Here is a 13,649-nt window from a genome sequence, read left to right as displayed (position 1 = left end):
TTCCCACAAGGATACAGTCTTATTCATCCAAGACATTTTAGGTCATTAAAGCCCTCTGTTTCTGTTTCTCCAGAACATTGCATTGGAGAACAAGGAGCAGCTTCCCGTGGAGATCCAACCCTACACAGTGCCTGAGGACAAAACTCTCAAGTAAGTCTCAGATCAACTTTAGAGAGATTGTTAGAAACTCTCTAATGATCCCAAACTTGGAAATACTTTTATTACAGCAGCATGTTAAAAAGACATTGCACATGAGTTAGTAGCAATTACATATTTACATATTAACAACAGGAACATGTATATCTATGGAATATCTTGAATAAAATACACAAAACATGTTAAAATATACTATAATAGAGAAATCTACTACTAGAAATACCTTAAGAAATATCTATCTAAAAACAAAGGATATTATAAACACTAAACAAGTGTGCAAAGTAGTTAAAATGCAATGAGTTAGTTTGAGCACATAATATTGTGTTATTAAGAGGAAAACGGTGGAATCTAGTTTAAAAATTAAAAAGAATTTAAGAAGCACGAGGGGAGGTGTTGCAGGAAATATTGACTGTCTCCGACCTTGAATGTGAACATCAAAACTAAGATGATAAACTTGGATGGCATGACTTTATATCCTTTCATTTTGACCCACATCCCAATCAAATTGCACCAGACTTTCCTGATAGCACTCCCCAAGGCCAGCATTGAAATGGGACAGAGACATAGCGCAGCTGTCTGCAGTAGCTAGCTAGTGGGGGAGGTCAGGGTTATCTATTCAACAGTGTGCTCATTCTTCACCTCTCTCCCACAACTTGATAAGTTTCCAGTGTGGAGCTTATGGCAGAGCCAGTCTTCTTAATGTTTTTGAATATTGAGGTGGAAAAATATGAAAACATTTGAGGTAAAATTGCAAAAACATTGAGTTGTCGCTGAATCTTAAATTAACTGTCTACGGCCGTCAGCACTTCAGAGGTTTTTCTCAAATGGGCTTCCGTCTGGCAGGCGGTACCGCAGCATCCGAACTAAAACCACCAGAGTCAGGGACAGTTTCATACTACAGGCCATAAGACTGTTAAACACCTGAACTTTTGAAACAACATCCATAACATTCATCTGGCTGCTACTTAGAAATGATGTATCTAATATATCATATTCCAATCACTTGTATATAGACTCTTATTGCACTATTTCGCTATTTTTTTTTTGTATTTACTTTGCTGGAGCGCTGAGGACGGTGGTCTGAAGCCCACTCCGCGCGTCCCTTGATGAGCTGGTTAAATTATAAAAGAAGGAATTCGAAGCACCAGGATAAAGGATAAGACAATAATCTGTTTTTAATGGTAAAAGCAACAATACAAAATACAGAGTACTCTGGGCTCAATTCTACCACCGTGTGATAATGCGTATCACGACATCCAGTCAGAAGAGTGCGTCGAGCATGAATATTGGACAGCTTACATGCAGTTTCTGGGGGAGGAGTTGTCGGTTGCTCCTCCCTTCATATTTCTAATTGGTTGCTTCACTCCTGGGCGGGCCCTAGACAGTGAGTTGGTAGTTCTCCATTGGCCGGTTTCACTTCTGGGCAAACCCTAGGCAATGAGTCATCAGCCGTTGACTCCGTCTGGTTCGCCCCATCTTCTTACATTAGCTAACACACTATATCACATGTTCTGCCTCTCTGAAAGCTATACTTGTATATGTTTCAACATCAGCGTCTCATGACATTCTTAGGATTAGTTAACTTACAAAGGTTAACTGTTCTTATACCCTAAGGCCTTCTCTGAACTTCCTCCAACCTCAAAGTCAGCTCACTTAAAATGAATACATCTATTGATATTTCAGAACAAGCATTGTCCCTCCAACTGTGTGACCCAATCGTCTCCTGGCATCTTTAGGAGTCTTGCAGGATATTAATTATCCAATTAACAAACTATATATACGTCTGCACATGAGCGCACATAAATGTCTTTATATTAACTAAAACACCAACATCCTTATCGTTTCTTAGCTAATGCATGCTGGATATGAACCACTAACTAACAAGACTTTAACTGTATTATATCTGAGGAAGCCCACTCTTGGAGTTCCTCTGACCTTTACCAATTTACTTAACATGGGTACACCTTATAACACAAAAGTGGAAGAAAAGACCATTTGCGCTAATCTACTTCTACTTAAAATGGGACATCATTTTAGGAATATATATAAAAAACCTCTCTATAATTAAGAGGAAAAAATTGACTCGTCCATTCAAGTTTAACACACATCCTATATATCAGGTGACATTAAAATGAATATACCAGAAATACGCTGTATTAAACTTTCTGCTATAACACGTTACTTTAATTAGCACACTTGGTGGTTTAGGAAGATTGTTTGTAGTTCTCCCTTTAGCAGCTGTCCACGGCTGTTTCCTAGTAGGAACAGGGGTTGAAGAGGCGCTCTTCCTGGGTGATAACAATGCAGGCCAGCCGGTCGCATCACAGATTTCAGAGCGTTGGGTTAGCCTGTTATTCGTCCTCCCAAATCCCATGGAAATGATTTACTCTTAGGCTTTGCACCCAGAGAGTTCCAGGGAGGACTACCACTTGTAGNCGAATTAATGCCTTATCACTACAAGGACCTACCCCCCCCCCCCGCCTGCATACCCCCTACTCAACCACTTTACATCCGTCACAAACACTGCTTCTCTCCCGTTATCGTGCTCACCTCCAGCTATGACACTCCGGTTTGACCACCACTTTGCACTCCCGCTACATCGTCTGTTCCCAGTTCCATACCCAACAGATAGCATGCGTGCCCCCACCCCATTCCACTGGTAATATACACTACATTTACTCCTTTAAACATGGTCTTACTCTCCACTTAACAGTCTTGATCACACGATAACCGTCTACCACACCCACTCAGGTACACCTACAACTTCCAGCGGATACACTCAAGTCATATGTCTCACAAACCAACTCTCCCTAACATTTCGTTAGCCAATATCATCAAGTGCCACTCTAGTCTCTCCTTCCTCTACCCACACCAAACCACAGCATCATTCATCCTACTATGACAGTCACTCGCCTCCCCACAAACTCACCGCTCTTAAGCTTCCCTACCATGACGTCCTACCCTGACACACTCAAGACAGTCAGGCCTAACAAGCAACATCTCACTGTCGGTCGGCGTGTGGCGTAGCCGCAACTCCCCGCACCCAAATCGACTACATTAGTTTTGGTCCCCCCACATACCATTACTTCCTTTCACTATAAATCGCTAACCTACTACTTATCAAGTAACCCAACAACGTGTCCAAACGTCACTCGTGCGTTCCTTAATACCTTAAAACAGGTCCTAATACTCAAAGACACTTCCTGCACCCGAAATTTAATCAACTACTACCGGGCATATTCTCATCTTCCGTTTTAACTAGTTCACCCCCTAACATCGCCCACCACCGTCCCTACCTCTGCCGATAACTCCAACCAGGTCCAATTCGGTCGCCCCCCACGCGTACTTCCCCCCGGTCAGACCTCGTCTCCTCCGCCGCCGAACTACCACTCGCGCTCTTGTACGCGAACAATATTACACAAGCCGTCCGCCGGTCCCCATCACCCTAGGCGAGGTCCATAGAGCACGGTCGACCCTCACACCCTCGGCCCCTACTCACATTCTCTTCGGTCCATCCTCAAGCCGGCGACAGGACTCCCTGCGGGCAGGTCCACCACGTTGTCAGCGCCAACGCACCTCGTCTACTACCGTTACCTCACAAGGCCGGCACTTCCATTTGTTGTTGACGCGCGCCACGAGCGCATCTTTTTACTCGTCCCCAGGGCTGTGCTTCCTAGAGTTTACAGACGTACTAACTCTACCTTCTGCCTCACCTTCCGTCACAGTTACTGTCGTCTACACTCTCCTCATAAAGTCGTACTACGTCCGCCTTACCGACCCTCGTCACACTACCGTCGCTATCGTCGCTATTCCGTCGATCGGTCGTCTATCGTCCCGCTCTATCGTGCATCGCCCGGATCGATCCAAGTGTCTCCACCTTCCTAACAACAACCTCTGCTCCTTCTAGGTGCTGTACCGGCTCCTCCTACACTACTTGCCCTCGCCCTTCTTACGTGCGGGTCGTCTACTTCCCCCGTCCTCCGGTCTCGCTCTCAGTTGTGGCCAACAACGCCCGGCTGCCTCTGTTGTCTCCGGCTTCTATTGTCTAATCGTTATCGTGGTGCCAGCGTGCAACTAGCCCGATGCACTCCCGTCCGGCGCCGCATGTCCCGGTCTTGCGCTCCGCCGTTCTTCAGCGTTTTATTCAAAATTTTTTTTTTACATTTTTGTTACACGTAACGTAATTTCTTACACTTTACGTCCCGTCATGCAGGTTTGAAGCTTTCTACTTCTTCGCTTACCATCGACTCCCACTATCTCCTCACTGTCTCCGCCTCTCGGCCGGGGCTTGTTCTTCCAGTGGCGGTCGCAGGAGGGTCGTTCGCCCTTTTTTTCCATTTGGTGACAACTGGGTAATTTTAGTAGACGCGACTACAAGTCGCACGCACAGCTCCTCGTTCGGCACGCACGTGTACGAACATAGAGAGTGGTAGCACGCGTGAGAGGTGGACTACTACACCGGTGTCCAATGGCTGAAAATGTATCCTGAATTACTGAGCTCGAGTTACCCTTTACTGTCATTGCTACCATTTATAGTCATTTGCTTTTTTCGCCTAGTTAGGTCTTTTACAAAGCGGTTACTTTCACCTTATTTTTAATAAAAACTGGTGAAACAACAAGTCTTATATAGTGTATACAACACTTGGCATTTACGTATGGTACTTCTCTCTGTTTGTGTCAAGATTTGGACTCCTCTACTGAAGGAGCTTCCTAAAGGTAAATACAAAGAAGTGAGGCGACCATGAGCTGCGAGAGATACAGTTCTGTTCTTCGTACGCCTACGTCACGTCGTGACGTACGAGCACGGTTGTCAGTCACTGGCTATGTGTCATTCCCCCCGCGGCGCCGCTCATACGACTCCTAACGTAGCCTCCTACCTGACCACCAAGGAGCTAAATAGCCGAGGAAGGTAATACGCCGGAGCGGAGCGAGGAGCTCAGGACCCCGCCCACAGACCCCCGCCGAGCCGCGGTCTTATTCCCTCCGGTACGCCCGCTGACTGAGTTCTACCGCGTCCGTTTGAGTTGCAAGGCTCCACTCTGGCTCCTGCCGCTCCTTACCTTCCTTTACCCTTTATTATCAGCTGGACTCTGTCCGCGGTCTGCAGAGCACTCATTCCACGTCATCGGTCTCAGGTTGTCTCTCACGTCGTCGCGCCGCTGTCAATCTGCCGGATTGACGCTTTGCGAAGGGACGGAACTTTTCTTCCGCTTCGAAATTACGGACCGCAATACTGCGGCTCAGACGGAGAACGCCCCGCCGAGGTGTCGTTGCTCGGGCGGATCCCCAGCACCTCTCCAACCTGCTATCCTCTACTCTCCCCCTGGACTCGAACCTCAGCTCACCCGATGATCAACTCAACCACCTTAATTCAACCCTACTCGCCTCCCTCAATAGCTTGGCCCCCCTCAAAAGGAAAAATGTCACTTTTAAAACCTCCTCACCCTGGTTCACCCCTGCACTCCGTAAACTGAAGCAAACCGGCTTGAACGCCTAACCATGAAATCATCCCTCACAGTTCACCATGATTCCTACAAACTCCATCTCACTACCTACAGAGACGCCCTCACTGCCGCAAAATCTGCTTACCTCTCCACCATCTTCATCGACCCCTCCCGTAACCCCAGGACCCTCTTCTCCACCGTCAACAAGCTCCTCAAAACCCGTGCTGACACCCTCTCTTCCTCCACTTCCACATGCAGTTCATTCCTCCAGTTTTTCTCTGACAAAATTACTGTCATTAATCACTCCCTATCCGCTGCATCTGACACACAAACATCTCCCCCAACATCCACCGCCACAATTCCTCCCTCCATCTCCCTTGACCTCCCGAGCCCTCCTCCCCACGGCATTCTCTCCCAGTTCACTCTGGTTACCCCCCCTGAAATACTCCAACTGATCAGCTCCTCCAAACCCACAACCTGCTCGCTTGACCCTCTACCCACCCCTCTTCTGAAGTCCTGCCTCCCCGTCCTCTGCCCCTACATTGTCAACCTTTTCAACTCCTCCCTGTCCCAAGGAACCGTTCCCTCTGCCTTCAAAACTGCTGCTGTCACTCCCATCCTCAAGAAACCCGGTCTGGATCCCTCCTCCCTCAGTAATTACCGCCCCATCTCCAACCTCCCCTTTCTCTCTAAAACAATAGAACGCATCATCTCCAAACAACTCCACCGCCATCTCCAAAAAAATGACCTTTTTGAACCCCTTCAGTCTGGTTTTCGTCCTCACCACAGCACAGAAACGGCACTCATCAAAGTCCTCAATTCCCTCCTCACCTCTGCTGACACCGGTTCCCTCAACATCCTCATCCTCCTTGACCTGAGTGCAGCCTTCGATACCGTGAATGTATTTGTCCTGTTACTTTTTTAACAGGTGAAGTACGACTATTGATCCAGCTGACGTAGACGGTCAATGCATAGATTGTGCGTTGCCACGGCAACAACTTAGTCATAATAGAACCGTAGAACTTCTTGTCTTGTGGTATGTTTTTTCACTAAGTACAACACAAGTTGAAGACGGTTTTTGCATTGTACAACCGGTGTCCTCGGTGTCTTGTGAAACTTGACAGTTGTCTACAACCGGTTCTTTCTGTTTTGTAAACGGCTTTTACTGGTATGTAACTACATCATTGTCTGTAGGTAAATTAGTCTCGTTGTTTGTGTAATCAGATTTAGTCGACCTGGGGTGGCATGCCACCGGCGCCCGGTGTAGGCCGGGCGGTCTGTGAAGTAGGCCGGTGCGCGCTGAACCCACTGCACCGTAACCGCTCACCATACGCAAGGCTGGTCGGGGGGCGGTAAAAATAAAATGTTGGTCGGGCAGAGTCCAGGCCTTGTAATCTTAGGACGAAGGAGTGCGAGCAAAGGGACACAATCAGGGAGGGGCAGGTCCCTTGGTAACCTCCCTGCGTTGCCTTTGTGTGCTCTTCGTACTTTTACTAAAAGTTCTCGTTACCTGCAGGAGAGGCCTCGCGTGCCCTTCGCTGCAGGCAAACCTACTGGGCGTTTCGACAAACAGGACTGTCGTCGGAGACAGGGGCATAAAAGTGTTTGTGGTGACGGTGTGTTTAATGACTGTGTTTGTAAACATAGTAGCAACATCTGGGCGCTGTTTGTTTTGTCTTGTTTTTGTGGTGGTGTTTTCTTTTGTTTTTGTCTTTTCCGTCCAGACCCTTCCTACAACCAAGTCTCCCCCTCCGCAGGCCGCGCAAATTCCTATTCGTCTCTAACTTCTCCACGGCAAAACCTCCGTGCCTGGAACCTTGGTCCACTTGCCTTAGTCCCTGAGATGCCTCGGCTCCAGTAAAAACGTCCGACGCGGTCCCCAAAGGTCCTCGACGCCCCCGACGGTGTCCTCTTCCGGAGACAAAGGGCCTTCCGGAAAGGCCTCAAACGACCGGAACCCCGAACTCGTTTGGCCGACTCCCACCTTCAGACCTGCCTGGCGGCCACCACCGCAGCCGGACCCCGCCTATGCCGGCGCTCCTCCTCAGCCCTCCAGTCACCTCCTGGACAGGCCGGCCCGCCCGCCGCACCCCGTCGCCTACCACCTCCCCCGCAGCACAAAAGTCCATCCAGCGCCTCGTGGTCCACCACCTCTACGGCTCGCGACAGCTCTACCTCTCGGTCGGACCTCAAGAAACTCCATGGAAAGAAAAACCCCGCCGACCCACTACACTACGGGCCTACTAAACCTACCGCCCACTCCTCAGACGCGTCGCCGAGCTCGGGACGCGAGAAGACCTGTGCCGCACCTCCAGACACTCCCTACAACACGGGACTAGCTTCTCTCACTCAACGGTTATCAGTCCGCCCTCTCCTACTTCCGCACTTAACTCAGCGAGTCGACGCCCACGCTACACCTCCTTCATCCCATGCCCATCAACCGGGCTATAACGGCCTCCTCCACTGCTGTTTTACTGACCAAAAATGTTGTACCGGCCTACACCGCCGCCCTAAGCGCCTCACCGACCACCATCCTCACACACCACACCCGACCTCCCACCCCGAGGCTTATAGCGTGCGGTTGCCAAACCTCAGGACCACACCTCCTTTTTCCCCTGCTCCCGCCGCCCCGCGGCAACTCAGCTACTCCACTCGACAGTCCAACCGCAACAAACGACTCCACCTAAACCGCGTACGTACTCCTCCTCAAGTCAAACAACGACGACAACTCAAACCTCCTTCAACACAACGCAGGTCCAAAATAACGGTCAGTCTGTCCTAAGCTACACACACTCTCCCCAACACCTGCCCCTAAACCACCGACTCCATCTAGACACACAGCAGTCGTATCGTCGACTTTTCAGGTCCAAACTACTACCGCCTCTTAGACTGGTTCCCTCCTACATCTACTACTTCTCCTCACCGGGCCTCATGACTTGGAACCCCTTGTGGACATACCACTGACTTCGACGACCATCTCCTCCACTAACAACTCCCTCTACTTCACCCTAGACAGCTCTCCATCCTGACCTCGGTGGACTCACGTCATGGAAGCTATGGCTATAAGGCCGTCAGCCCATTCGTCCNGCTCCTCAAACCCCGTGCTGACACCCTCTCTTCCTCCACTTCCACATGCAGTTCATTCCTCCAGTTTTTCTCTGACAAAATTACTGTCATTAATCACTCCCTATGGAGTGATTAATGACAGTAATTTTGTCAGAGAAAAACTGGAGGAATGAACTGCATGTGGAAGTGGAGGAAGAGAGGGTGTCAGCACGGGGTTTGAGGAGCTTGTTGACGGTGGAGAAGAGGGTCCTGGGGTTACGGGAGGAGTCGATGAAGATGGTGGAGAGGTAAGCAGATTTTGCGGCAGTGAGGGCGTCTCTGTAGGTAGTGAGATGGAGTTCGTAGGAATCATGGTGAACTGTGAGGGATGATTTCATGGTTAGGCGTTCAAGCTGGCAAGCCCTCCTTTTGAGGGGGGCCAAGCTATTGAGGGAGGCGAGTAGGGTTGAATTAAGGTGGTTGAGTTGATCATCGGGTGAGCTGAGGTTCGAGTCCAGGGGGAGAGTAGAGGATAGCAGGTCGGAACATTAAAAAATGTTTTAGGGTTAGGGTTAAACCTGACTGGTTTTCGGACCCCCCCAGACCCCCCCAATAAAGCAAAACTGCACGTTTCAAAAACAAAAGTGTTGCATTTNGTTTTAGGGTTAGGGTTAAACCTGACTGGTTTTCGGACCCCCCCAGACCCCCCCAATAAAGCAAAACTGCACGTTTCAGAGTGGCCTTTTATTGTGGCCAGCCTAAGGCACACCTGTGCAATAATCATGCTGTCTCATCAGCATCTTGATATGCCACACCTGTGAGGTGGGATGGATTATCTCGGCAAAGGAGAAGTGCTCACTCTCACAGATTTTTTCAGATTTGTGAACAATATTTGAGAGAAATGGTTATTTTGTGTACATACAGTAGAAAATGTTTTAGATCTTTGAGTTCATCTCATGAAAAATGGGAGCAAAAACAGAAGTGTTGCATTTATATTTTTGTTCAGTGTAAGTTAGTTATGATATATACTGGATCAGTCATTTTTTTTGTGTGTTTTGGACTGAGATAAATCATGGCTAAAAATGTACCCGCGAACACAAACACTTTTTGAACACAACATTTCCCTTACCAATGTCGATATCGATGTTGACTACGGTGAGTAGTGTTGCGACCATTGGATATATATCGGATATAGAATAAATTATTGCTTCTACTGCGGACAATATTTTTTCAAAGAAATAGGCAATCTGTTCAATCCAAATGATCCAGAATCCCCCAAAGCTTCAAAATCTAACCATAATTAATCAAAAATAAACCCACAGAGCGAACAAATACAGTATGGCCACTTTCTGGTTAAAATGCCATATTTTATCCATGTCTGAAACGGACTCCTCCAATAACCCCAAAAACCACTCCGAAATTGTCCAAATCAGCCAAGCCATTTTTTAACTATACTTAGGCTATAATGGTAATTATTGATATTCAACCCAAATGATGTTAATCGTGAAAATTGCCCAACATACAGTATGCAAGATAGCATCCAACTTTTTCTATGTGCTGGGGACCTGTACTATACATTTCTTACATCAAACTTTAGGCTATTCAACATTTCCTGGTTCAATACAGAGCGCTATGAGCTGGCAACTAAACAATATGTGACCAGACCCCTAGAACATGAACAGGCCACATGAATGGAAATAATGAAAGTATAAACTGGTCAATACAAAACTTTGACACGATTCCAGCAAATTGATTGAGATGTATTGATTTTTGTTTCAACATTTGCTGTAATAATGCAGTTGAACAATTTTGTCATGCCCCCCTCCCCTTGCAGACGGGCTGATCTCCTACAGCGCTCCGGAGGGTCAGCTCATGATGCCCCCTGGTTATCCCATTGCCAGCCTCAACGACTCCACGTATGACGGGGCGCACGAGAGGAGGTGAGTCACGTGAACATCACTTAACTGTCTCCTCTGCCCTCCGCTCTCTGTCACTGATAGCTGTTTCATCCAATAGGAGGCTGCTAGGCGGGCTGGGCCAGCTGACGGACGGTGTGATCGGCCTGGACGACTTCCTGCTGACCCGGCAGTACCACGTGTGGCCGGGCTACGACTACCTGGGCTGGAGGAACGACTCTCTGGGAAGTCAGGGGTTCGTGGAGATGGAGTTTGTGTTCGACAGGAAGAGGAACTTCACCTCCATGAAGGTTGTCAGTTCTTACTTTACCTAATGCACAAAACAAATAATACATTTTTCTCCACCGCCTTAGGTCTTTTGGGGCGAGTAGACAAATTCTTCTGTTGTTCTTTACATCTGTGATTTTGTCTGTTCTACAATACTGCAATACTACCTGGTACAAGTGTTTGTCAACTGCTTTAAAATCTCCTCAAAGATTGTTGGTCAACCCTGTCAGAGACTTTATGACTCAGTATACCATAATAACAATAATAATAATTCTGTCATACATTCTTTAACTAAAAAACTCTAAAATATGCACACAAGTTTTTTCTGATTGCGGTGATTGTAATTGAATAATGTGCACAAGGGACCCCCGTGAAAAGTAAAAAATGCCACAAAATTACTTCAGGCAAAAGATTGGTTGAAGTTAACGAAATATCTTGGTTTGGCTTAAAAATAACTAAGTTTGTTATGTAATTGGAGATACGTATATTTAAAGAAAATTACCTTTGATATCGATTTGAATCGTATATATGTGATATGTCAAAAAACATAATCTGGGTCAAAACACAAAATTAACATTGCAGTTCCAGTTGTATGGGGGTATACATTTTGAGAGAAGGGTGAGCTGGATTACTTTATTCACATTTAATTTTACTTCTATTTGACTCTAATTTCAAAAGATATAAAAAACATATTACAATGTATGTATGTATTAATAGTAGATACATTATTTGTATACATATTCATAAACAGCTTCCACCATATAAGTAAAGTTCTGTCTTGGAAATCTTTCTGTCACACTTTCTAATGAATGTATTTTCACCCTGTTCCAGGTTCACAGTAACAACATGTTCCGCCGCGGTGTGAAGATCTTCTCCTCCGTTTCCTGCTGGTTTAAGCCCCGCCTCGTTGCAGACTGGGAGGCGGAGCCTGTGTCGTTCAAGACTGTGCTGGATGATAGGAACCCAAGCGCCCGCTACGTCACCGTGCCACTGAACCGCCGCGCAGCCAAATTCCTCCGCTGCCGCTTTTACTTTGCCGATTTCTGGATGATGTTCAGCGAAATCTCCTTTCAGTCAGGTAACAAATGCACAACTCAGACACACAAACATAAATAGAAATAATTGTTTTCAAAAGAAGATTACAAGAATAATACCCCTTAATTTCCCCCCTCAGAGGATACCATACTCCCTACTCTGATACCCATTGTGTCGACCGTCCCTCCAATCAAGAAGGAGAGCACCATGTCAACCCCATCTGTGATGACAGGTATTCCCTTTGACCTTACCCTTTTCATTTCACATAAAAGAATCCCTCAAATGGAAACACATAAAAGCTAGGGTAGGCAGTTATTGGCCAATACATCTGTAATAACCTTGAACCTCCTGTAGTGTGTAATATAGGTTGTTGTGCATGTAAATGGTCTGCAAAGACTAAAATCCCAAAGTTCCTTCTAGATTGAGTTTCTTTCCGACACACTCCCCCCCTGCCTGAAAAGTCTCCATTGGAGCCCTTTGTTTACTTCCGTAACATAGTGACATCATTATGTAACACTTGTGCTTCGATTGGCTAGCTCTCAAACACAGTGTACTTGATAGGCGGGACATCTGTAGGCAGTTGACCAATCAAAACAGCCGGCAGCTAACCAATCAGAGCAGACTGGGCTCTGGTTTCAGACAGAGGGTGAAAAGAGGTGCTGCAGCACAGGCAGTATGAGAAAAATAAAGAGCTTTTTAAACATTGAAGCATGGAGATGTGTCACAGTAGAGCAGGAGTGGGGAACCTTTTTCCTCTCAAGGGCCATTTCAATTTTTACAACATCCTCCATTCATTTTGCCTTTCTTTCATGCTGTGCAAAGAAAAAGCAACCTCTTAAACCAGATATCTTATCATGACTCGTGCATGCATGCAAGTGCATGGTGTGGCATGACCACCAAAACAGAAATATATGGACGCAAGATCTGTGCGAATGTATTTAGTTTCATATCAATGTGAACATGATTTAAGTGTGGAGGGAACCTAACCTCCTCTTGGGGGGTCCGGGGGCATGCTCCCCCGGGAATTTTTTTTTAAATGTTGAAGTTAAAAGAATAAATCTGGTGCACTTTGAGAGCAACATTAGGAGATCTATGGATACATCTCTCAACACCCATATGAACCAGAACTCTAAGCAGATCTCTTTTTCTTTATGGATATTTTACAAATCACTCCCCTTTTAAACTGTATTCTTGTTTATTAATAACAACTTTTTTTTACTGTCATATATTATTTTATAACAGTTCTTCCTTTAGTCTCTTATTTTTTTATAATTATAATGATCATATAAATATGTGCCTTTACCTCACTGGTTGTAGAAAAAGCTTAATATATTCGTTAGCATAGCTAGCTAACCAGATGCTAATAACAACAAAGTTATTGACTGTATGATCAGTATGACAGATGAACAGATCGCCACTGGGCTTACAACTAAAGACACAGCCACGCCAAAACTGCGGCATGTGTACAGCTCCTTATAGGTACTGCAATTTGTGAAGTCCCGGCCCGGAGCGGCGTTCTGTGGCTCTCTGGCACAACCCACCCCCACCCCTGCAATAGAGGATGAAAATACAAATATGAACCTGAAAATCAGCAGAATAGGCAGACCCGGCGTCATGGGCGGGCCCCATGGGGCCGGGCCCGCCCATCCAGGATTTGGGCCCGCCCATCCAGGATTTTGGGCCCGCCCATCCAGGATTTGGGCCCGCCCATCCAGGATTTGGGCCCACTTTAATCAGGGCTGAATACAACATTTTAATTGTTTTATTATTATGTTCAGTGGCGGCG

At 46.7% G+C, this 13,649-nt stretch overlaps 1 protein-coding gene across 1 annotated transcript; it reads left to right on the top strand.

The window, feature by feature from the left end:
• Nucleotides 1-9,727: 9,727 nt before the first annotated feature.
• On the top strand, nt 9,728-12,166 carry LOC104965485 (discoidin domain-containing receptor 2-like). The gene is made up of 5 exons (XM_010794438.1): nt 9,728-9,800; nt 10,480-10,585; nt 10,662-10,851; nt 11,660-11,906; nt 12,003-12,166. Exons 1-5 carry the CDS (start codon nt 9,728-9,730, stop codon nt 12,164-12,166), a joined length of 780 nt encoding a protein of 259 aa, XP_010792740.1.
• Nucleotides 12,167-13,649: the final 1,483 nt, after the last annotated feature.

Source organism: Notothenia coriiceps, unplaced genomic scaffold, assembly GCF_000735185.1.
Source record: "Notothenia coriiceps isolate Sejong01 unplaced genomic scaffold, NC01 NC01_scaffold00037244, whole genome shotgun sequence".
Lineage (NCBI taxonomy): Eukaryota > Metazoa > Chordata > Actinopteri > Perciformes > Nototheniidae > Notothenia > Notothenia coriiceps.
Note: the sequence above shows the minus strand (reverse complement) of the source record. Positions and strands in the feature narration are given on the sequence as shown.